General features: G+C 39.5%; 1 protein-coding gene across 5 annotated transcripts in view; it reads right to left on the bottom strand.

Annotated features, from left to right (window-relative positions):
* LOC111650458 (ethanolamine kinase 1-like) overlaps positions 1–11,679 on the bottom strand; it is a 35,461-nt gene extending 23,782 nt beyond the window's left edge. For 2 of the 5 annotated variants that reach the window (XM_087172350.1, XM_023400363.2), the window contains exons 1-3: positions 11,197–11,674; positions 5,990–6,252; positions 4,610–4,762 (exon numbers count right to left, since the gene is read on the bottom strand). In XM_087172350.1, coding sequence (XP_087028476.1) covers positions 4,610–4,762; positions 5,990–6,252; positions 11,197–11,337 — 557 coding nt within the window. In that variant the 5' untranslated portion in view covers positions 11,338–11,674. Of the gene's footprint in view, positions 1–4,609; positions 4,763–5,989; positions 6,253–7,171; positions 7,290–11,196 lie in introns of all 5 variants that reach the window. The other 3 variants (XM_087172351.1, XM_087172352.1, XM_087172348.1) reach the window with 3 other exon arrangements.
* Positions 11,680–25,823: the final 14,144 nt, after the last annotated feature.

The following is a 25,823-nucleotide window of genomic DNA, read 5'->3' on the forward strand; positions in this document are numbered from 1 at the left end:
GTGGACATACGTATGTACAGCAGCTGAGGGGAAAACATTGAACTTGTGCATGGAAGGGAAATCTTCCGGCGCAGTCGGAGAGGGGGGTGAGAACGTTTGCTGAAAGAGTGGAGGAGCAGGTTTGTCATGAACTCCACACTTTTCTTCTAAGAACATGTTTGTAAACTGAGGCGGTTCAGGGACCCTTGTAAGGTTACATGCCTTGTTTTCACTCTGTTGATTACTCTATCTATCAAAGACTAATGTCCTTGGATGGAAGAAATGCTGCATAAGCATCCGTCTCCTAATTAATTTTCGTGTTTTTTTCTTTTCAGTCATCGAGCCACGACAAGAAGGTAATTTAAACAGTGTAATTTAAACACTACCTATTTATTCAAAGGGGAACAAACAGATGCTCCGGTATTATACACACTTGTAGACATAATTTAGTGGGGCCTGTTAGGAACGCACAATAAAAGCAGAGGAGCCGAGCCGTGTTTATAGTCGTGACACAGACCGACTTATACAACTCCTCCTACACATCTGCAACAACACAACAGGTCATTTTTGTATATTATCTTCCTCTACGTCATTCACTTCCTCCTTCCTGCTGTGGATGGACAGATGGAGGAAGGAGTGACTGAATAAAAACAGGTTGAGATCTAAACTTGATTGTGTTTCCTGAATCTTTTTGATACATTTATAGAAAAAAGAAAAAGTTGCTTCACTTTTATTGTCGACTCGAATTGTGGGGAATGTAAAATTTAATTCTAAATTGCATTTTCAAAATAACGTAGGCCTCGAGTAGAGCTGTCAGAGACTCACTCACATCTCCTCGCCTGTGAAATCTTCCTGTTACTTGCAATCGACCCCCTCTGACATGCATAATTTATCCATCTCTCACTCTAATATGAATTAAAACACAGAGTCGAATGGTGAATCACCCTGATTCCTTTTCAACCCATCCATTTCTTTAACTTTAACAAACCGACTTTACCATAGAAACCCACGATCACTCGGAGTCAAAAGCTAAATGAAAGACCTCCATTGACTTTAAATGGAAACCTGTCGTCTTGCCATCAGATCTTTTCCTCTCTCTTTTCTGTCCTTTTCATGAAGGCACAGTGCATCAAGTACGTTCGCCTCCTGCTCCCTGTCAAGTCTCTGTAAGGTAATTAGTGGAATTTCCTCCTCTGGCGCTTCATTATCAATGTGCCTTATTTACATATGATTTCAAACACCAGCCGAGCACTGCTGATTTTTTTTTTTTTTTGCTCTTTGCGGTTTTTTATACGATCCATGGAAGTGCAAACGGGAAACGTAGCAGGGGGCCTTTGGGAGAAGAAGAGGTTGCACTTTTGCTTTCCCTTGCTTTTCTCTCTTTTCTCTCCCATCTCTGACTTCTACTGTGCTCTCTCTCTCTCTCTCTCCCTCTCTCTCTCTCCGAACCTTGCAGCTGCTGTAGCCTCTTTCGCTCCCTCTCTGCCTCTCACCCTCTCTCTCTCTCTCTCTTTGTCTCTCTATCTGTCTCTCTCTTTGCACAGCGGGTGGCTTGAGAGCTGAAGACCTCCTCTGCAGGTGCAGCCTCTTCCTGCTCTCTCTCTCTCTCTGCCTTTCTTTTACCATTTCCTCTGAAGATCACATTCATACCAGCACTCATACACTCTTAAGTACAAAAGTTTCTCTGATGCCTGTTTAAAAACCCCTCTTCCCCCCCCATTCTCGGTATCCTCTGTCCCTGCTTCTGTGTGTCTGTATGTGTGTCATGTCACACATGCAGTTGCACACTCAAGAGACCAGTGAATATGCAAACAGAAATACACGCCATAGAATTGAGTTTCAACCATAAATTAACCTCTTAAATCTCAAACCTAATAAATGATGCTGCAGTATTCCTTCCATCTCTTTATCGCACTTCTCCAGCACTCTATTTTTATTTATATCCGAACAGATGATGGATTCCAGATCATTTTGTTCTGCACGTCTATCTGTGTTTGAGCAGCAGTGGTCCGTGTCAAACCACTCACTCACACAAATGTCTCACAGTATAGCACCATCTATTGGACCTGTACATGAGGTGCAGTTTGCTCCTGTAGATGCATATTTCAGTACTTTATCCTAAGTTGATGTTCTGATTCATCCACACACTCAAAGCTTCGAGTAGAAGAGTCTTTCACCAGTTTTGAAATTTTTGTGTAAAACTAAAGCTTAAGCAGGAAAATAAAAATGAGTGAACGGTAAGAGTAGACATTGGTTAATAAAATGAAAACTGTTGAGACAGTTAAAAGTGCATCTCATTACTTTTCTGTGTGTGTGTGTTGAATTCTCAACAAATCAGCACTTTGAGTGTGAATTTTTGTTCATGAAATTAAAAATGTGAGATTCAAAAGGTTTGGCTAAATTGATGCAAAATTTATTCCAGCCTGCTTGTGGTAATTTTATTTTGCTGAAAACATTCCTAGATCATAGAAGAAAAAAAAGGAGTGCTAATGAAAAGCCAGATGAACCAGAAAATACTGACTGAGAACAAGAATGGCTGCCTGTTTCTTGTCTTCTTGATGGCAAAAATATTTAGCCGGGCCGGCTTTCTCTTGGATCTTTGTGGGGCTTTTGTCTTTCTGAAAAACGACTTCTTGTCATACCTGCTGCATTCCTTCTCTTTTATAGATGACTCAGTCTGGTACAAATTGCTTTACCTACTTGCTAAAACTCAAAGAAGAAACTCACAGAGGAAACTCAAAGCGACTCTGATACTCTGGGCCTTGCAGCCACAGTTTGTGTGGACTTCTGACCCCTTCACTGCAAACATAAACAAGGTTGAACGTTTGACCGATAAGGGAGAGCTCTGCAGGAAGCTTGTGGCCGAGCGTCTGTTTCTTTGTAGTGTCTGGAGCGCCCCTCTCACCTCTCACTCCCTGACCCCTGTTAGAGATAATGCAATGTCATTGCCACGGAGGCCACTCCCCCGCCTCGTCCCTCTGACCAATGACAGCTCACGGAGACGGCCTCCGTCCACATGGTGAGAGGTGAATGTGCCAAAAGAACAACTCCAGGAGTGACTGTCCAGCAACTTAAAAGACAATATACTGGTGGAAAGGAGCAGGTTTGAGAAATGTGCTTTTTGCATGTGAGAAACTGATAAGGCATCAGTGGAAGGGCTGCGGCCTCAGAGATAAAAATGTGAAAAAATGCGGCTGGTTTCTATCAAAAGGATGATGGCGAAGATCCACTACTGAGGTCCTACACCAGCTCTGAAACTGGTGTAAATCTCAGAACAGTGGATGATGGACAGCTGTCTTCCCTCACTGAGACTGTAATTTGAACCTTTCCTACTGTACACCTGAGAGTACACCTGACCATTCACTAAACCCCGCCCTCTCCTAGTTATGCCTGCTACACCCATCCAGCTTTCTGATAATGAGTAATATTATGAATCCAAAGTCATTTTTGAAACAATTGATCCTTCAATTCTGGCAGAAAAAGACAAAGTCAAGCAGCCTACTGTCCCAGACTGACCCTTTCAGCTGTAGCTAACATGCTAATGAAGCTGAGCGTAGTGTAGCTCCATTAGCTAGTTGAAAATGCTGTCTCCAGCTGATATGTAATGGTTCCAGCTGGCTCGTTTTAAAACATGAAACGTTTTAAATTTGTGTTTAAAGACTAGAATTAAATGCAGGCCCCAGGTGAAAAGTCAGCGTCCCAACTTTACAGTAGTTGTGCTAGTTGTCAGTGGAGCTTCTTCTAACGTAACCTGTAACGTAACTAACTTAGGTAGCTGATGACATGCTCTTTGGCCTCTGAAGTACTTCTTGCTGCTAATTCATATGTACTAATGTAGGGTGAATTTTTAATGAGGGGCTTGTAATGGAGTATTTTTATAAGTTAGTAGGCTACTGTTTGTGTATTACGCTAGTTAGCCGGGCGTGCTAATGTTTTCAGCTTAATTTAGAACAGATAAACACACCATTTAATCCATTTCTTACACTTTTGCTTTTGTGTTTTTGATTTGGGAGGGTTAAAGCAAGATGACACCCCGCTCCAAACTTTTCAGCATGTGGACAAATCCAAAGCTTGACAGACCTGTCATGCTTAGTTACAGTTGCTATGGTAAGATCAGAAAATCACTGTTCAGGGGGTTGGGTTTAGCGAACGGTCAGCTGGCTGGGCTGCTCTGGGCTTTTGCTTCTGATTTTCTGTTTCCAAATTTCAAGTTCCTCTCTGACAGCCCTGAACCCCTGAGAAGGTCTTTCTGGCTGTATGCGGTGTCGCTGACTATTGTACCTCTCTGGTTTGCACAAATGCTCCTCTTGTGTGTAGTTGTGACTACTGGGCAAATAAACTGCTGAAGCTAAATGCAAACCTCAACTCTTAGAGAGTCTGTCACTGTCCGCCAAAGTGTTGTAGTCAATAAATCTGAGACGATAAATAGGTCATACAGCTGCAGAGTCATGTTTCATTCATATCTATAACAGTAAAACAGTTGCAGGTCATTTCATCAACTAAACATCCCTTGGTCAAGAAAACACCAGTTTGACTGAGGCCAACAAAATCACTAACAACAAATCAAATATACAGACTTAAATGTATATATCTACTAAAAACATCAGTGAGATGGCGTCATGAGTTGTACCTCTTTGTGCAGCGCTGCTCGGACGGGCTGCTGTTGATGCTGCTCTGCACCAGTGTGAGAAAGTGGGACATTTTTGTCCAGAGCAGAGGTTCAGCAGACAGACCACATTTTGGCTGGATCGAGTGGATTCTCCCCATCTCTGCTGCGATCAATCTGCGGAGAGAAAACATTCTCTCAGATGAGCCAGGCTGACGCTGTTATTGCCCAAACAACCATTATCAGAGTAGACACACAACTCCCTTTCCATTTAGCGCTCTTATCTTGTTCTTCTTTTCAAAAAATGGGCCTTGTTGCATTTGTGACCTTTTGACCACCAGAGTGCTCATTCTTGAGGCATCTGAGTGGTGACATAGAGTTTTCTGGGTATACTCCACAGAGGGTATCAGGCAGAGCAGGGTGATGGATGTCCATCATGGCCCTGGCTGCTCAGCCTCGGCAGTGCTGTGTTGTGTCCTACTGTCCTGTGGTGAGAATAATGATGCTGGCCTGTTATCATCAGAGTGATGAATGAAACAGAGGCCATGACTAAACAACATTGCTCAACATGAAACATGACTCAACTCAAATAATTAAGAAAAAAACACCTGCATCAGCACAAAGGAACACACACACACACGAGCGCGTGCACACACACACACACACACACACACACACACACACACACACACACACACACACACACACACACACACGACCTCCAACAGTGACCTCCAGCTATTTTCTTAGAAAACACATTATTCTCAATAATAAACCTGTTTGACCTGAAAACAATAGATTTTACATCATTTGACTGTTTGTGTATTTTTCTATGATACTGATAGCACTGACTGAACAGCCTTCACAGTAAATAAAACTTACATTTAGTTTATGGTAACTCATATCTTAACCACCATATTATATTTTAACTAATGAACTTGAAATTTCAAAGAAGTATTCCTGTTTAAGTAGTAAATGCCATAATGTTGTGCAGTATCATTACACTCACAGATCACATACTATGACTGAACATATTGTTTTTATATAATGATGAAATAACAACTCACTCATAAAGTCCCATTTATTTACAGTACGTGGCAACAAACCTAATAGATGCAGTATGACCTGAATGCCACTGTTTTTGTTCATATCATTCAGTACCCATACCATATATATAAACACACACACACACACACACACACACACACACACACACACATATATATATACGTATATGTATACAAAATGATTTCTGATTAACTTTGAGTCACTGTTTTTCTCCTTTTAATGACAACCTTGTCACACTGGATGATGGTCATCATTGCATGAACATGTTCAGCTCACTGTCAAATCAACTTTACAGAAGAAATCAATGTAAAATGTTAAAACTGCTCTGGCAGAGACCTGTAGATGGAGGGCTGCTGGAGCAGATCGTCATCCAGCACCGTTCCTCTAACAAACTCGTAGCAGATGCCATTCTGGAAGCTGCAGTAGATCTGTGGGCCGCAGCCGTGGGCGTGGAAGACCTGGAACATCTCCACCTCCCGGTCCCGGTTCACGTAGAGCTCCGTTTTTCTGCCGTACAGCCGCACCAGGACACAACCAGGCTCCTGGAGAGAGCCCACGTAGCAGCCGATCAGCTGGTTGGTGATGCCCTCTGTGAACGTCTGGAAGAAAAGAAAATCAGAAAGGAAGCTAATACAGAAAAATTATTATATGTGGAAACAAAGCAGATGAAACACTTTATGGTGTAGTTATACCATAAATTTCAACATACTGTAGATTCCAAAGAGTCCATCACACATTTATCATTGTTTATTTGTAAGAACATTGTAAACTAGTGCTTATATAGATAACAATGATAACACTGTGCAACCTCTTGTAAAGGTGACATGTGGACAATAAAGTTACAGCATGAGCTGTTCTTCGTGTAGTGTGTACAACAGGCAGTAATGTACATTACAATACAGTGAAATACATGTGAAGTTTAATGGGTCACTCCTTGAACTATCACACTAAACATGGAGCTTTACAGTTTAAATACATGCAGCCAACAGATGCCATATGTTTGGTTTCAGGACTTACAACTTCTGCTGCAATATCATTTTACAGGCCACTAATTCCCCACCGTTATGGCCCATTACCTAAAATTTCCTCTAAACCTTCCATTAAAGACACAGTCTTGTGAAAAATATAGAAACAGAGAGATCATTTACAAGTGACTGCTGATTTGTATACTTGAAAAGAAACCTGAGAAACTACCTGCGTTCTGCATTAGAACACGTTTAATCCTGAATTTTTCAAATATATAAAGAGGCCATGTTTAAATTAAAAGGAACCATATTGTGAATTTTATGTACATAATTATACAAGTATTAGCAGCAAAATCTACTTAAAGTATCAAAAAGAAAAGTACTCATTGTGCATAGTGGCACCTAAATTTCATAATTTGATCATATGGAAAATCTTAAGGCTGTGAAAAAAATGTAGTGGAGTAAAACTGTACAAATAACTCTCTGAACTGTCATGGAGTAAAAGTATAAAGTAGAATGACTATACTACTATACTCGAATTACAAATACTTACATAAACATACTTGTTACATTCCACCATTGAGGATCAATGGATCAGCCATCTAAAGTCCCAGGTTCATTGTGCATCAGTTGGTTTTTGGGCATTTGCATATTTGCAAGAGAATTCACACCTGTATCAATCAGCAGGTCCTGGATTAATGTTCAAATGTTTAGTTTAAACTGTGTTCAGATGAAGCATATTCTTTATTTCTTTAGAAAGTTAATAAAATACAAATTTTTGTGATGCGCATTGGAAAGCAAATCTGTAATCAATGTAAACCCAGATTCAAAGTATTAATAGTCAAGATATTATATATATGAACAAAACAACAAACATTATATAAACAGACTGAGACTGAAAGGGATAAAGAGCTGAAAGAAGAAAACTCCTGGATCTCTGATTTTGCTTTCCTCTAAACTGAAGCAAAAAAAAACCCCAAAATACATGAATGTTAAATTAAACTGTCATGCAGAAAAACAGACACACATATGCAAGAGTAGGTAAATGACAGATGTCCAGCTGCAGAGAGCTGCAGCCTGGACTTGTTTCTTGACACTTCCAGCTCAGCTCTTCCTGGCTCTGTGTGTGTACACTACAATCCCACAGTGACCACTGTTTGCCTGCAAAGGTCTCGTCGGACATTTGTTGTCATTCAGCGGTTTCTCAGAGTCTCTCATTCTCTGCCACAGTCTCCAAGGCATTTTCTGAGCCTCAGATGGGACCTGCACACAACACTTTTTCATCTGGAGGGGAAGTGAACACAGGCCCACCTTCACATCTGATCCACTATTTAAAGAGGTGCCATTTGGATGCTTTGCATTGGCTTTCACAGTGTTATTAAATGCCTTTTGTCTCTGAGTTGCATATACAGTATTATTTTCATAATTATATATTTATATGAAAGTTACTGCATGTTATGATATTTGAAACAACTGATGAATAAAATAAATTGTCATTTGAAAAACAAAAACTTACTATTTAGAGCACTTCCTAAACGCTTCTTAGAACACTAGTGTGTATATATATATATATATATATATATTCTTTTTTTTTCTTTCTTGAAAAAAAATGTAATAAACTATTAACTGAATTAATAAATGAACTTGCATCGCCTTCAGTTTGATCTATTGTTCCATTTGTCACAAAAAAAAACGGATTACAATGCGTCACAGGAAGGCATAATAATAAAAAAAGAGCAGTCAAATAGATAAATATGAATACAAGATATAGCAGAAAGTAATTTAAAGAGGAAAACTGACAGTTAAAAGCACAGGTGTAGCAGTAGGAGCTGTCTGTCCTTCCCCTGTTCACTCTGTATATTCCAATCAGATGAACACAATACATCATTAAAGGGGCCGTTGGGGCCTGAGGGCTGAAGGGAAACATCTACTCCTTTGTGTACATTACTGGACCTGGTGTAGATTGAGAGGTCACCCATCCAATGTGCTGTCACCTAACAAACATAAACCCAATTTCTCTGAAAGATTGGACCTTGTGTTTGCACATGGGACCAGAATGGGATTATTCTGTACTGAGCAGATGCTCTGACAACATCTACGCATCTGTTCCCAGTGTTTAAAAAAAAAAGAGAAAGTAAAAGTCTCTCTTTGTTGTCCAGTTACCTTGGCTTTTCTGCTGGTGTAATAACTTTAAGATGTCTTTCTATACAGTGAAATTTGAGACATCGGAATTTTTCCATTCCTTAAACTGAATATCACCTTTTTTTATTGTGCATACTTTTAATATAGCTATTCCATGTTGTGCTTTTATTTTGAAAATACTGCTGTTGTGGTTCAGTATCAAATGTGGTTTAATTTTCTTTTCTTCCTAAAAACAGTTCCAACTGGTTGTACTTTAAAGTCAAGACTTTTAATTTTAAAGACTAAAGCCGGCGATATTCTATATTTGTGTTATTGTTATAAAATTCAAATTCAAAAATGATGTCCTTGAACAGCTGCGCATTTTTAGTAAACATTACTCAAGACAGACTTTTTTTCAGACCCTTAAACTCCACTAAATGTTACATATTATTACCATGTGTGCTTGTAATTTGGCTTTTATTTTGAAAGAAAATAAAAGTAAAAATTATTACCATTATTCAATATGCAGTTCTATATAGTTTTGTGTTATAGTTCTGTTTTCCAACAGTTAAAACAATAGTTTAGTGAAAAGATGAAAGTCAAGCATCACAGTGAATGTGATTTGTCATCAAACCACTCATCCACCTACTGTGTTTTAAATCATTTTGGTTGATAAGAGACTTTTTTGAATTAAAGTTGGACAGAACTGTGCTGAGAAAGAAGAAAAGCTCTTCGGTCTTCCGTCCTTCAGGTTTGTGGCTAGTTTCATGAGTAAAGTGGAACATGTCTTTGCGGAAAGTTTCAAAAAGTTTAGCCTGAACAATGACTGCGGACTGTCAGTCATTTAAAACGTTCAGTGTTGACCTTCATCCTTTTCTGCTACAACTCAGTACATTTCATCCTCAGCATACAGCGCTCCATAGCTTCTGCTGCTATGACATTAACTTGCTGCTCACAAGCCAATCTGAACACAAGCAATCACAGAGGAGTATTCCTGCTGACAGGTTCAACAAAAACAAGCAAAGAGAATCAGGTGCCAATTAATGAGCCTGACCAGTACACACAGAACACACTCCTGTAAGCGCCTGTACTCAGCCTGTAAGTGAGAACACCTGTGGCGAGTTAGTACATTAACACCTGCAGCTGTGGGTTTAGCCATAACTGTACTTCAACACTTTTTACAGGGGTCAGTATAACAGATGCTTCACTGGACTATGAACACAGTTACCACATCATAGTACTTAACATATTGGATGCTTTGGGTAAAGGAGGGAGATCCCATCGCGTGAGACTTGTTCCTATTATATCTCAACTGAATATGTTTCACCAACACAGCCACCAGACCCATACTGACTTTGGGTTGTCCATCCGTCCCATTCTTGTGGACACGATATCTTAGTAAACTTCTTATAATTTGGTCACAAATGTTCACGCGGACTCAAGGATGAACTGATTACATTTTAGTGGTCAAAGGTCAAGGTCGCGGTGACCTCACAAAACACGGTTTTGGCCGTGTGAATGCGATATCTCTGTAATGCCTTGAGGGAATTTCTTTAAATTTGGTAAAAATGTTCACCTGGACTCAAGGACAAACTGATTAGAATTTGGTGGTTTAAAGGTCAAGGTCAAGGTGACCTCAAAAAACATGAGTTTGGCCATTACTCAAGACTTCACACAAATGGTTAATATTCTATGATTCTGGATTAACAGGGATCTAACCTGAAACGAGCCTGAGTGGAGGAGGCAGAACTGAATATGAACTTATTGTAACCTGATATGTAGATAAGTAAAAACATTGGACTCTTTCTTAATAAAGTCCAGGGGTCATGTGATTTGTCATTTTGTTTAAACTGTAATTATGAGCGGCTCCAACTTGTGATTTCAAGTTGGAGATATTGTGAATTTCTGACTCCGATGATGTCTCCAACAGCTGCAAACGCATCAACAAACTGCTGGCAGAATGGCTGCAAATGCAACATCACTGGCAATTATATCAAAATGAAATCCAATATTAAAACTAATGCACTGTACGCTGTTTGTTTGTGTCTGGTTTCACTTGGTAAAGAAGTTGGAATAAGTGGTGTTTCTGCTGACTTTGTTTGAATGCAGCATTAGTGAGGCCTTCCCATTCCCATCCTTGGAGCTAGGATCTGATCAGGTTTTCTGATGGAAGAGCAGCACCCGAAAACCTGAACCCTAAACGCTGGCCCAGATTTCTGTGCTGATATTATCAAGGTTGACCAGCGCACGCAAAGCAAACCCTACAGTATATACAGTAAAATACTGTTCATGCATTGTCTAACAGATTAATGCAGGGTCACAAGAATTAAAGTTCATCTTAGCGATACTTTTATAAGCCAACCTAGAAACATGGGAACTTGATGTTTTCATAATAACTCACAGTCATCGATTAATGGCAGATGACCCAAACATCTGGAGACACAAACATTCACTTGCCTTCATCTGAATGTCCTGTGCCTTCCAGTGAGGACGGAGTCTGCTGAGAAGGTCCAGGATTCCTCTCTGAGGTTCGTGCTCGTCAATGTGGATGTCCACATGGAGAAGCTGGTTCCCAGCACCAGCACATGCACTGTCCATTTTCAACAAAGTGAATCAAAAGTCTTACCAATTTTACCTTCAAAGACTTTTAGGCCCTGAACTTTTTCAGTAATATTCAGACCAAAGTCCCACTCTGCTCTAAATCCACCTGAGGTATGTCCAGGCAAACCAGTTCATCAAAACATCGGCCAAACATGGGCTACTTCTTAAAAAATGGTGATATAATGCACAGCAGAGCTCTAACATCTGCTCTCAGAACAATTCAAGAGCCATCAGTGGTATTTACACGTCAATGAAATTGTCCACTTGTATGTCCAGTGACTCAGCAGAGGCCCAGCTTGCTTATCAGGGGCCAATGTTCCTATGGGCATCTTCATCCCCACTGCCGCACAGTTTACACATTAACCACAGGTGGTTGGAGTTCTGCTGCAGGCACGTGTATTTATTAAACAGGACTCAGTGGGAGACACAATTGTTGATTTTGAATGAAGTGTGGTGATTAAAGTTTTGCCTCAGTAGAGCTCTTTCTTTTTTATTTATTCATTCATTTAATCACCTACCACACTGCACCAGAGTCATTCTAATGTGCAGTGAAAAGAGAAATTCCTGCAAATGGTAATTTAATGAAATGAAATAAAGACCAAATTTTACTGTAAAATGTAAGTAAGTTATTGAAAACAAAAGTCAAAAAATGTTTTTGAAATTAGAACTACTTTTGACTACACTCCTTTTGAGTGTCCATTTCTATGACAGTTAGAGTCCATTGAAGGGCAATACAAAAATACAGGTCTGCAATTAATGAACTTTTCACCATCGGTTGTCTGTAATCCATTCAAACAGATGGAAGTCTGCGCTGTCGCCTACAAAGAGGAGACACTTGTATCCAAATTGAGCTTGGCATATAAATCTGAGCTCTCCTTGCACTCACTGTCAGCACTGCTGCCTGATACCTGATGCCCCATCACGCCGTCCTAACATCAAAACTGAGCGTGCCGCAAACATCTCTGCAGCAAGTCCCCCAGGACATATCTAGAATTTAGGTTACAGCTTACTTCATTCAACGTCATTCAAGCTAAAAGGCAAGTATGCGGCAATGGCAGGCCAATAAGATGACTTTTAATTCTCCTAAATATTTTTCAGATGTATTCCATTTGGCTCGTGTGCAGCAGCAAAGACTTCATAAGGGTGGAGTCTATTGTCTGACCCAAGTCATCGTGAAATCTAGAGGACCCGTACAATTAGTTCATTCAAACATGACCTCTTATGCTCACTCAATGCCATGGAACATTTCAACATGATCACTCTGTAAACACAAAACGAATTTCATAAACATTGGAGCAGCATGTTTTCAGTCTGTTAAATTATTTAGATGTTGGGCCAATGTTTACCATTTTGCATCATTACAGCAATTGCCTAGAAGTCACGAATGTGGTGATCGTCTTGAACTGAATACTTTGCAAGCTTTTAGACGCAAATGAAATTCACTTGCCATCAAAGAGCGCCTCATCATCAAAGATGTTGTGTATTGAAAGAGAGATGAGTGTCTCGATTAAAAATGTAAGGGTCAGGCGGTAGAATAGAGTGGTGGAGCGGTACAGCCTAAAACAAGAGGGCTGGTAAAAAAAAAAAAAAAAAAAAAGACAAGATGACACACACAATATCTCATGCTTACATTTATGTTCTGTTATGACACTTCTTACTGAGATTTACTTACTGTGCCTCGTGTCTCAATCTCTTTTCTTTTTTTTTCCTCATCATTGTTAATGCAAACATTAACATTTGGGTCTTTGATCCTTGAAAATTAATCATTTATGAAAGGATCAACAAAGTGCTAGTTGTGTTGGATAGCAGGAGTTAATGTTGCTGAAGTTTCTTCTGCAATAAAATGTGTAGAAGGAGAATAGTATAGGAGAGGAGAGTTATATTTTAATATTTGAAGATTAGATATTGTTGCTGATTAAGGATCATATGTCTTCATTTTTGCTTCTTGTGGAAACTGCTACAAAATGTTTTCCATGATTTCTGGATAAAGGATTGATGGACGCAAATGAGCGATTCAAATACAAGCAGGTTGAACTTTAAACATGGTCACAAGTTTCCATTTTAAAGGATAAAACTGGTGATATTCCATATTTTTTTTATTTTAAATAAATCACAAGACCAAAACAAAAAGAGTCATTCTGACTTCCCTGCCTTTTCTCTGGCTTTTAGCCCCAAGCTTGTTTGTTTCTTTAGTAGGCAACTGGACACAAATATAAAGATTCATTTTTTTAAAAAGCCTACATAAGCTCCTAAAACAGTTTCGTAGGGAAATTTGTTGCTATAATTTAAAAAAAAATTAGGAAAATAACTTATTTAGAAATGACCATGCTTGTTGGGAACATTTTAACTGATATAAGCCTGACTCCCTCATACAAATTTATATGCATCCAGGATGCTTCCACTGAGCTTCCCATCCCCAACTTTGAGACAATACAACAGCATAGTTAAACCTGCAGCTAGTTACATGATGATATATAGTACTACTGTATATGGATGTTGATGCAACTTCAAAGGTGTGTACAAAATGACAGAAATGTAATGATTTGTTTTTTGTTATTCACCAAATGTTGTGCACCTTAAAGGTGCTATATGAAAGTTTTTGTTATTGCTACAGAGCCAACGTTAGCATTAACAGACTTCTTTCCTTAAGAGCTGTCTCCAGCTGTCTCTATCACTTTGTTTCTTCTACTGATGTTTGCATGCTAACCAGCTAGCCCCAGCTCATACTGTCTCATAACACTACTTTGCTTTTACTTAATAGTGAGTCACTGGCCCTGTTCACACCTGGTATTAACATCCATCTCGGGTGATTGAAGCTCTTGGTAAGTGGCCGTCACCACCGCCACCCATTCACAGCAAGAAACTGCGTTTGGCAGCAGAGAAAACTTACATGTAGGAACTTTATGATTTTTCATCATAAGCTAAAAATCAAACAAAGAAAACAATACATCTGCTACACACTTTTTAAGCCACACAGGACGGGACTGAGCCTGGGGTTGAAGTCAAATAGTGTATTGCCTTAGGAAGGTTACTCACTGTGAAATAACCCAGATTAACTGAGCCATGATAAGAGCCGGTTGAATTCTCTACATGCTGAGGAAAGGTGCTTCAGTGCTTCCTTTCCGATCTGCTTTAGCACAGCGTACACTGCCATTGATTACGGAAAGGAGATAATGCAGCAGTATTGAAAGCATTGTTTGTTATGTAATGTATAAACAACAGAGCACATTTTATGCTTGTGACACGATCCCAAAACTTTTGATTGTCGGAGCCCCAAATCCATTTATATTTGTAGAATGAATTGTAGAATGCACAAAAATGAATTTCCTCTACTTATCATATGTATGAAAAATATGGCTTATCATCTTTTTTATACATATGATAAGTAGAGGAAATTCCTTCACCTATGCCAGGGATCTCTAATATAATTGTATCTGAATAGAATGTACTCTGGGCCATTGCTTAAGTCTGTATTTTGTATTAATTTAATGGTTACATTTTTCTACTTGTGCATTCCTTTCATTTTATTATATTTCAACATTTCAACCCTGTTTGTTTTGTTTTTGTTTTTATTCACAACCACTATCTATTTTGTTGTTACTTCCTATGAGGAAGTGATGGTTACATGTAGCTTATGTATGAATTAAAAACAGTCCTTCTTAGGAGGTGTGGTTCTGTTTTAGGCAGGAAACCTTACTTTAATTGTCGGCCTACAGAAACGAGTCACTGTACTTACCTTTCATGCGTCTGAAAAACCGCCAAGTGTAAGTGAAGTCGGCTTCTCTTAGCACCGTGATTGTCTTTTTCTATGTCCTTAAGAATTCCGCTTCACAAAGTGGTTGGGAAAGAACATTTTTCTTTCGGCTCCTCGACCACAGCCTGGTTAAGATGCGCAGTGGGTGTGTCCCACAGAGAACCAATTTGTGTGGATGACCTTGATCCTTCAGTACCAAGTCACTAAGCCTGTTATTTGGAGAATTGTGAGTAAATATTGAATTGTGTGGATTGTTGTAATACATTCTTTAGAGAAAGTTCTTAAGAAGTTTTTGAGAACAGTGAACTCCCGTTCAAGGAAAGCTTTCATTCATTAACACCACCAAAGACTCTTTCTGATGAAATAATGGTTATTAAAATGCAGAGGAAAAAAGCTTCGACCCTGAAGGAGAAGGTTGCTCGTTGTGCATGTCATTTAGTCAAAGTATGAACTTGTGTTATTGCCCACATACAAATAATCTGTGGTTGTATTTATGGGATGAGATGCCAACGTGTTTAGAAATTGTACACATGGCCAACTGAAGTTTCTGAAAAGAGAAAATTCCCTTTTATTACAAGGCAAACAGTTGTTGGTGTCCTTTATCAAACAGCTCTTTGGAGAGAAAGAGAGAGAGAGAGCTATGCAGACATTTAACCTTTTTATATAGTCTTACAATTGGGGCTCTCAAGGCCTTTCATTTGTGAAGTTCCTGTGGAAAAATCAGGGAGCTTGGACTCATTTCATCTACCGGTACAGTATATTTATATTTCAGCTCCAATCAAGGCTAGCAAATATGCCATCCCTATGTATTTTCCCCTCTGAGTCCTGCCTCCCCACTATAATTTCCACCGACATTTTGTGTGCAAATGCAGTAATAGACACATTTATCACATCAAAAGGGATTCAATTTTCTTTTCAATCATCCACCGGTATGAATAGCGCTACATCCTCTGCGGCCAACAATGAGGGGCCATTACCGTGAGCCAAAGGATGGCTTCGCCTTCTCTATGCATTCAAGGGGAAAGTGTGTCAAACTGTTTGCCGACGCCAACGTTTGTTCTAGGCAAATGGAGACAGCTTTCAGACAGGTTAGTATCCAATTTTATTGTCAGACAAATGTCATTTTTGTTTGGGGCCGTGGTAATCATTGGGCTCAGACACCAGTGTTCCTCGACGGTAAAGCCGGCAGTTAGTCCATTTAATACTCTAACTCTCATGTCAGTAGCAGATTGCCAAGTCCAGACATGACACCCGCTGTCTCTTCATTATGTGAAGAGGGTGACATGCAGGATTCAGGCCTCAACCCTTTGTGGGGGGGTGGGGGTGGGGGGCTAATTGTCCGAGACAGTATTGATCTACATGGAGAAAGAAAATACTTTGCAACTCCAATTAATTGTTGCCTCGCACTGACTGATCAAGTTGTGGATGGGACGTTTGCTGGCAGTGACTCGTGCTTACTGTACGTAATTTAACTGATGTTTACTGCAGCTCTCTCTCAATTGTGCCGCAGGTCTGCAAAGGAAAAATCACCTCTTCAGTCACTTCACTTTTTTTTTTTTTTTTACTGCAATTTAGTTACATACAATACAAATACATTTGCATCGTTTCAAATTGCTTGATGGATAAGAACCTACTATATTTATATATATAAAAAAAACATACATAGATACTTTGTCAGGAATCATCATCCCTCTCCTGTTCACCAACCTTTATCAAGACAAATATATGTATTTAATGTCTTATATTGAATATCGGAAAATAGGAACTTAAGAGATGAGATAAAGGAAATTTGAAGTTGTTACATTTCACTGACTTCTCTCCAGGATGAGGATTTTTTCCAAAAGCTATCTAATTATGTTTCAAATATTTTACACTTGTACACTTAGTTTTATTTGTTTTACTTTAACTGTGGTGGCTTTTCTCATTTGTTTTTTCACTGTGTCGGTAGGAAATTTGTACAAAAAGGTAACAAAAAAAAAAAGTTTTCCTTTGGACTGAATGGTGCAGCCTCGGGTTTAAATATTTCACTCTTAACATCATACAGCTCAAAACAAAAGTTAGACCAATCTGATAAAGAATATCTATGATACAGTGGAACATAAAGTGATGATAGCAACTATACAAGAGGGAAAACTATGTGTTAAGGGGTTAACAAAAATATGCATTTTAACTTTCTTAGTTTGGTTTTCTTCTATTTTGTTTTCATTTCATGGAGGGTTGTCACTTTGCTCTCCTCTGCCACTGCAGCAGAGATTAATATGAATAGTCTGGACTACATGTATTTCATCAGAATGAAATGTAGCTGTTGCGTCTTTTTATAAGCTGCTACACAAAGCTTTCACACACTTGGAGGTTTTAAACACCCGAAACGCTTCCAAAGCTTTACTCCTGTTGACTGAATTTTATCAAATAAAGTATCTCTGAGGATCAAACTGTTGCCAGTGTCGGCACTGAACACTCTTTTTTTTTTTTTTTTTTTTGCCGAAGAACGTCTCTGCTGTGTTTTCTGTCATCCCCTGCCACAGCTTATACACGCTTCCTCACTGCCAAACCACCCGAGCCGCAGCTGATGAGGTCATCCGTGTAGCCAGCACCGGACGGGCCCCGAAAGCTCCGTTTAATCTGATATCATTGGCAGGGAGACGCTTAACCAGCTCCATCTCTCACCACACTATTTCGGGGTGTTCACCGTCCAACAATGCTGTCTTGTCTCGGGCTGCGGGGATTCTTCGAGGTGGCTTGTGAACCTGAATCGTTTTCTCAGTTTATACGTTTGAAGTCCGTGGAGAGCTTGTGCTTTTTTTTTGTGAGGAGCAGCGTTGGTAGTTTGGGACGGCGTTTATGGAGCATGGCTGTGTGGCGGTAATGCTGAAGCGATTTAGAAATGAAGAATGAACCACGAAACCACGTCAGCACATGAGGCAGAGGTAGCCCATTTACTTTTATGTTAAGTGGAGTGTGCTCTAGCTGCGGTCTGGCCTCCTGAATTACGTTGGAAGTGGAGGAAATGAACAATCATCCTCTGGATTTAGACCCTACAAACTGAAAAAGAAAAACATTTCTTATTAATGACGCATTGAAAATGATAAATAATGCTGTGTAAAGATGCTACGCAGGGATTTTAGTTAGCTGGCTAATTTATTTCACAGGCCGAAATGAGAAAACAGCAGCTGTGGATGATATTTAAAATACAGTATAGCTCATAGCATCCAGCCACATACGTTCATATTCTGTCTTTCTCCATTAAATATGTATTGCATAGGCTCGGGCCTCTGACCTTGGCTTGGGAGAGAGCTCGCATCATTTCATCTTGAAATAAAAAGAGAGACTGCCAGCAATTATAGCATGTTAATTACATATTCACTTTCATCTGCTACAAAATCACACAGATCTGCCCTCAATGCTGCTGTTGGGTCTCTTTTGATGGAAGGGAAAAAGCGCTGTACTGTATCTGAAAAACATCTGTCAAGTGCCCTGTCTAGTTAATATCTACTTGTCCTTACCTGTTTTGGTTACAAGCGCTGCTCTTGTTTAATCTTTGAGAAGTGAGATACCTGAAGACAGCGGTGAGCAACACACTGAGGACTCTCTGTTTTCATCTCATTTTAAACAACATCTGAAACAGCAACATCTGTGAGGAAACATCCATCACCTGGGAAACACACACACACACACAGTTACCCACACAGCCACTCGCCACCCCCTCATAATGAAAGACTCTTTATTCTGTCTACAAGTGTCCCTAATAGAGAAGGCCAGACCAGTTCTCTGTTCAGCCGCTGTTGTAATTTCCCCTGTCAGGGTATGAGCGGAGGAGGAGGTGGAGGGGTTTGACAAACACTCTGCCCCCTCTGTCCCACGTACCCCCACCCCCTCATCACTGTCTCAGAGAGCCATTTAAACAGAGATGGTAATGTCGCTGCCATGTTAGCTCGGGGTGGGGTGGGGGGTGCAGAACAGTCCAGCGGAGGCAGAGGCGGCGGCTTCGCCACGCACCGTTTAGCAACTGAGGTCAAGAACAATAAATAGGATTATGTCTGCACGTGCCTATTTTACAAAAATAAATAAATAGCCATCATTGATTTCAAGTTAAATCTGCCTATGAAAAGATGTTGAACACTAGGTGGGAATGTTATTTAACACAGAGGTAGGGAACTCAAAAAAAAAATGATGATGCTGTCACTGAGAAAATGGTGACTTTAACTCAACTCACATGTTTACCAACCAATGAAAGACACATTTACTTAACTTGAGCCTTTGGGTTTATTCATGTTTTAGAAAGCCTTCCCAAAACATTATCTGCAAATTCATCTCCTTCGCACCAAATGTTTTCAGACACAAAGACTTGTGCAGCCTCTAAGGATGTTTTCATCAGTTTTGTAATGGTGCGACTCTATTCTGTTTGCAACCGTGTCTCTTATGTTCATATATTATTTTTTAATGGCAAAAGACATGTAACTTTTTGAATCTGCAAAGTTGCTAAATGTTCATACTGAATATATCTGCAAAATATTATTTGACAACACATTTCATCTGTTTTCCAACTATACCCACTGTTTACAACATTAGTGCTCATAGCACTTAATGCTTGATTTACATCTTTAAAGGTTTTGTTGTGGGGCTCTGTCCTGGTTCAAAACATTACAATGAGTCATTTCATTCAGGGACAAATATACAGAGAAGTGTCTGTTTTATCAGTTACTCATTACGACAGCGTCCACAGCCTCACAGTGTTTCTATTTCTTCAATGTGTGTTCTTCAAGTGGAAATATCTGTACACACACACACACACACACACACACAGTCATACATGTTCAAACATCCACTCCAAGAGGACAAACACAATCAGCCATCCATCTTAATGTTTAACCAGGAGTGTCACTTTAGGACACAGGTTACATACATGAGACACTCCAGGATTTACTTTTCTGCTTTTTTGCCTTATTAGCATCTTAACACATCTATAATTTTAAAAACTTGAAACCAAAAGTATTAATATTAATGTTGTGTGTGTGTGTATGTGTGTGTGTGTTAACCTTTGAGCCAATGAAATTCAAGCTACATAAAAAACATTCAAATACTAAAACAAAACTAAATCTGTATATGAAAAAAAGCCACTATAACACATCTATAACATATGTGTATTTTTAAGCAACTGGCCTTTCATCACATCCTGTGCAGTTCTGGAAAAAAAAACATCGTATGTCACTCAAAATATAAATACCCTGGAGACCAGAGACGTCTGCTGTCAATCCAAAACAGTGTCAAACATACTCAGGCTTGTTAGACATATAAAACCTAAAGGCTACAGATTCTCGGGGCTGTTACATGATACACGCCGTCATAACTGTGGACACAGACGGTTAACACACACAGTCCAGCGGTTTGCTACTGTCTGCAGTTACGGGCAGTGATACAGAAAAAACAAATACAATTCTGCTGCCTGGTCGTCTGCAGGAGAAACAATCTCTCCACAAATCCTCAGAGACAGAAAGGAAAGAAGAGTCTGCGAGTGTGTGCGTGCACCAGGGGGGTGTGGGTGGACTGGAGGACCTAAATGGAGAAGGCGTGCTGCGGTGGCCTGTTAATAATGAGGGGGGGCTCAGAGGACCAGAGAGGGAAGAGTGTGTGTGTGTGTGTGTGTGTGTGTGTGTGTGTGTGTGCATGTGCGCACACTCACGCATACGCTTGCATAGCTATCCAACAGTGGACCTCCCTATTGATACACACTCACCAGCAGTGAGCAAGTAGGGCACATTGTCGAAGGACCAACGAAGGCCCAGGCCTACGTGGGCAGCGGTGGTGTGGAGGCACAGTGCAGAACCAGCACGCACTACATGGTTTTCCATGACACAACATCCTGCTTCTATCTCTGTGGAGGTCGCAGAACAATTGATTTGACGCTCCAGGTACCGACAACAGTTAGGATTTGAACCAGACACTGCACCACTGGCACCTTAGTGTTGCAAAAAACCCTTGATAACACAACGTCTCCTTCACACAGGGAGCCTCTCTCTGATCACTTTAGATTTTTCACTTTAAAGGTGTAATGTGTGAGATCTGCCCAGATCTGGCCAGAATTTTAGTTTATAATGTTCAAAAAATGAACTAACATGTATGTGAAGGAGCCACAGTGATGATGTCATGACCAAGACATCCATCTATTGTATTTCAGAGATATCTACTGAAATGAGAATGTTAACCAACTAGCTGTGTCCCGGGCCGTGCTGTAGTACCACTTTATGGCACTAGATGCTGTGTGAGTAAGTGTAGTGTCTAGTCTGCCCTCAGTCCCACGAAGAAGAACAACTTCCTCCAGAGCTTGAAGTTATGCTACAGCTCCCAACTAAAAAATAAAAATAAAAAGCTGCTGACTAGCATCACAGAAACGCAGAGATGGAAGAAGCTCCTGGAAAGCGATCTTTATCTCCATCCCAAAGGACCGCTCTGACAAGAAACCACGTTTAACGGCAAAGAAGCAAAACACGCGTAAATCCTCTGTATTTTTCCGCCAATGGAGACAGCTCTGGGTAAACAGATGCAGTTTGATGGCGAGCTCCCAACTTTTCTTTTATACTGGTGAGTAACATTTAATATTGGTAATTTATACCATAGTTATACCACTGCCTAATATTGTATTTATTTAAACCTTACTATTTATTATACACACACACAACAGAGATAACATGTTTGAATATAAAGAACTTGTATGATCTAAACTAATTGTTCTATCACATGTATTGAATGAATTCCAGTCCAGTCATTCCCAGCGATGGACCAGCACCTGCCTTTTCTTCTGCTTCTGGCATCATCAACCATCACCACATTACAGTGACACCTTGGAGTCTTTTACACATCCTGCTCAGCAGAGGTTTTGCCAACACTTTTGTACATAGTTTTTTTCATAGTTTTATTTTTTTAATATGTGTATCTATGTATATTTATCATTTTGACTGTTGCAGTATTTTACATTTTTATTTTTATTTCCTGTTAATATGTTTATTGGATACCGCACCAAACACCAAGCCAAATATCTTGTAAGTAAAAACCTACCTGGCAATAAACCTTAATTTCTGATTCTGCCTTTGTGATGATGTCATCATCCCTTCCTCATGCTGCTGTAGCCTGACACTCATGTGTCATGCAGTAACCTCTTACCTTCATATTTTTATAGGTAACTAAAAAGATACTGTTTGTATTACAAGTACTCATGATTTGTTACAGTGCTATCCACAATTTTAACTATTGACAATAAATGCACATATAAATTATAAGGAACTTGGGGGAAACAACAGCATGATTAACTGGACAATGGGCAAAGAGGTGAAATGCTGCCCCCTATGGAGGTGGAGCAAGTAGCACGATCTTACACGTTACACCTTTAAAACTGACTTATCTTCATAAGGATCAAACTCACATCCTAACACCATGAGCTATTTGGGCAGACAGTTAACCCTTATTTCTCAGAGCCTTTGAATATTTATTTTGGGTCTTGCATTTTGAAATTTATCGCAGATCCTGAGGATTGAACCCAAGACCTCAAACTTGCATGAAGATCGGCCCCTCAACTTCTAAACCCCTGGATGGTTCAGGTACACCAGTGCCTTTCCACTGGGCCACCATCACCTGCCAAAAGTAATCCCAACTTTTTCTTTGAATCCAAACAAAAGAGTCAAACGCTCTAAGAAAATGTGTGAAACAGTCCTTGACCAGATAGCCTGGATAAACAGGTTGGAAGTTCTGAGGTTCAATTTTTATGAGGCTCAGTGACTTTTGAAGTTCAAAACCCGAACTGAAAACTCAAAGGCTCCAAGTGATACAGCTCATACTGTGTCTTGCCTCAGTTAACTTCAGGTATAATATAATCTAAAATTAGTTCTAGGAAACACTGACCAGATGGCTCATGGAGTCAGAGGACTATTGAGAAGTCTGAAGTTAAGGGTGCTATTATTACAATATTCAGAAAAATGTTGAAGTCCATTGTCCAAAGGAAACAGTCAAAAGCTCAAAGAAATCAAGTTCAAGTGTGTCTGGTCAAATGGGTTCAATCCTTAGATGTAAGAGTTTGATTCATGGCTCTATCCACCTGCTGGTAACTCAGACACCTGTGCATTGTTGTTGTTTCCCCTCTGAAGATCAGTTAAATTATAAAATATTAATTTAATCTGTTCTCAGATAAACAGTAATAATAACAAAATGTAAGAAATCCAATGTGCACTGTTTTGTGAACCGAAATAAGCCTTACAACATTAACAAAGAGTAAAAAATACAAGATAAGACATGTAGTTTGAAGTTAAGTTATGATTGAGACTGAGTTAAAATTATTAAACTGCTCTGTCATGTTTAAATAAAATATATCATCTCAGACTGATGAATGAACCACTGTATCAGCAAAGATTAGATCAGATTAGTTTAAAGGGCTAGTCAACCCAAATTACAATCTACCCATAATTTTTGATAATCCACAGACCTCACATCAACAAATTACATTAGCACTATTTCATAAAGGAGCTATTTGTAAGTTTTGTTATTGCTACATAGCTAACGTTAGCATTAACAGCTGTTTACTCACCAGTTCAGGGGAAATGTTTTGAGCTCAGCATCAAACTTAATTCCTTTACTCACCAACAGCTGTTTCCAGAGGTGGAAAGCAACACCAGTGTTAACTCTTGTGTCTATCAGCCCCGGCCTTTATCAGCCTGTCTTGTGACGTTACGATTGCGGCTTACTGTAGCCTCCAATCTGCTCTGAAGATGTAGCGCTGCTCAGAGGGTGCATCGTATAATGAAGACAATGATGAAGCTTTTGTCAAGCATTTGAAAACTTGCAAATACCATGTTTAAATAACAAGGTAAGTTCATTACAACTTGCTTCGCGCAATTTGTTTATGCAATCTCATTCGACTGTATTCTGCTGTAATGGGGTGGCAGCAAAATATCTGAGAGACATTTTAAATCCTGGAAAAATAAAGCCAAAACTATCTGGACACATAGATGGCTATATCATTACAATATATTTTTTGTAACTTGGGTGAATTTACTCTAAAGCTTTGTCTTGAAAACACTGGATTTTCATGATGAATGGGTTTGGCTTAGTGGTCATGTAATGATGGTGGTTAAGCTTTAGAGACCAGGATCAGTTATGTCACTGAGGGTCCTCATACATTTAGAGGTACAAACGTGTGTTCATACATTATATGTGTTAAACGTGATGTTCAAAGTAGTTTTTCTCTTCTGGCATAGCTCCAGTCCCAAAAGAGCAGAAGTCTCTCTCTCTCCTCGCTTTCTCTTACACACACACACACAGACAGACAGACAGACAGATGCCAAAATTCTAAAATACAGACTTAATAGAAACACCCTTTGAAACTAACAAGACTGTGGGTGCTCATATTTTAATCACCACATTTCATTAATTCATTCCTTTTTTCCACAAGCACGCTGCTCTCTGTCCAATGAGCTACTGTACACCACACTCAAGAATTATTTTGTGCAAGAAAAAGATTGAAAATGTTCATTTTCTTTCACTGAAAATTAATCACCTTTGTTTATCTTTTACTTTACGCCGTGAAAAATAAATTGCAGCCCTGAATATGCCAAACATTTGATCAAGGCTGCACGTCTTGAGACAAAAAGGAGCTGTTTGAGCCTTGGCGCAGTGCTTTTATTTGAGAGTCATTCTGACCCCCACTGAGCGACCTCCCGTCGTCCTGCCTGGCACGAACAAATTAAGGTGCACTCAGGCAACAATTGGACAAATTCATGGCAGTCCACCAGGAATTCTTCTGAACACAAAGAGAAAAAAAAAATGGTTTTGTTTTACCTTGAAGGTCTGTGAAAGTAAAGTTTACGGTGCAGCACATGGTATCTGACTTGCTTTAGTGGTAGATTTAGTACAAATTAACAGGCAGATGCTTTTTTCTTAATTGTTTGTTGTTCTTCTTGTCAGTTAAGTGTTTCATCATGCTGGATTATGAACGGTGCAGTGGGACGTTTCTTTTGCTAAAATAAGCTGTGTTAAAACATGCCAGGAAAATGAAATGTTGTCTTGGAGTGTAGGGTGAGAAGACTACCCTTACCCATACCCACATATGTGATTTATATATGATGAGGAAAAACTGGATGAAAGGTGTTAAGTAAGAAATAATACACATGCCCTGATATAAGGAATGATGATGATGGAGCGGTAATAACGTTGAAACACAATGATTGAAGTCTTCTCAACTGAGTCCATTATTTTCTATATCAGAACACCTCATGGTGTTCGAACACCATGGTTATAACATCGTCACACACATATCAGCCAAAAAGAAAAAATGTGTTCACATCCCTTTTCTTTTTTTTTCTTTTTTTTTTTCAACCAATAACAATATTACACAACAATTTCAATTGGTTATTTAATGGATCTCAGGTTAAAAACTGTGGCAGTGGCATTTAAAATTATGATTAGTGAATTTTGAATTAAATCCTGCGACATTAAAACCAGCAGGAACGGGGGAGAAAATCCAGGTTATTCAGACAGTAGTGATTTGCCTTTATGGCAAAACATTTGCAGTTTATTTATCTGCAGCATCAACACACATAGAGTAAAATCATGAAAGGGGATTATCACAGTACATTGGGGAAGACTTTATGATGTGCTAATGCATGGCAGCTACAGGATAAATCCATATGACTGCAGTACACAGACCCCTGAACATTTTTGGCATTAGGCTTTTACCCTCCACTGA

Source organism: Seriola lalandi, unplaced genomic scaffold, assembly GCF_002814215.2.
Source record: "Seriola lalandi dorsalis isolate HSWRI2012SDOR001 ecotype SW California unplaced genomic scaffold, Sedor1 jcf7180002052274, whole genome shotgun sequence".
NCBI lineage: Eukaryota > Metazoa > Chordata > Actinopteri > Carangiformes > Carangidae > Seriola > Seriola lalandi.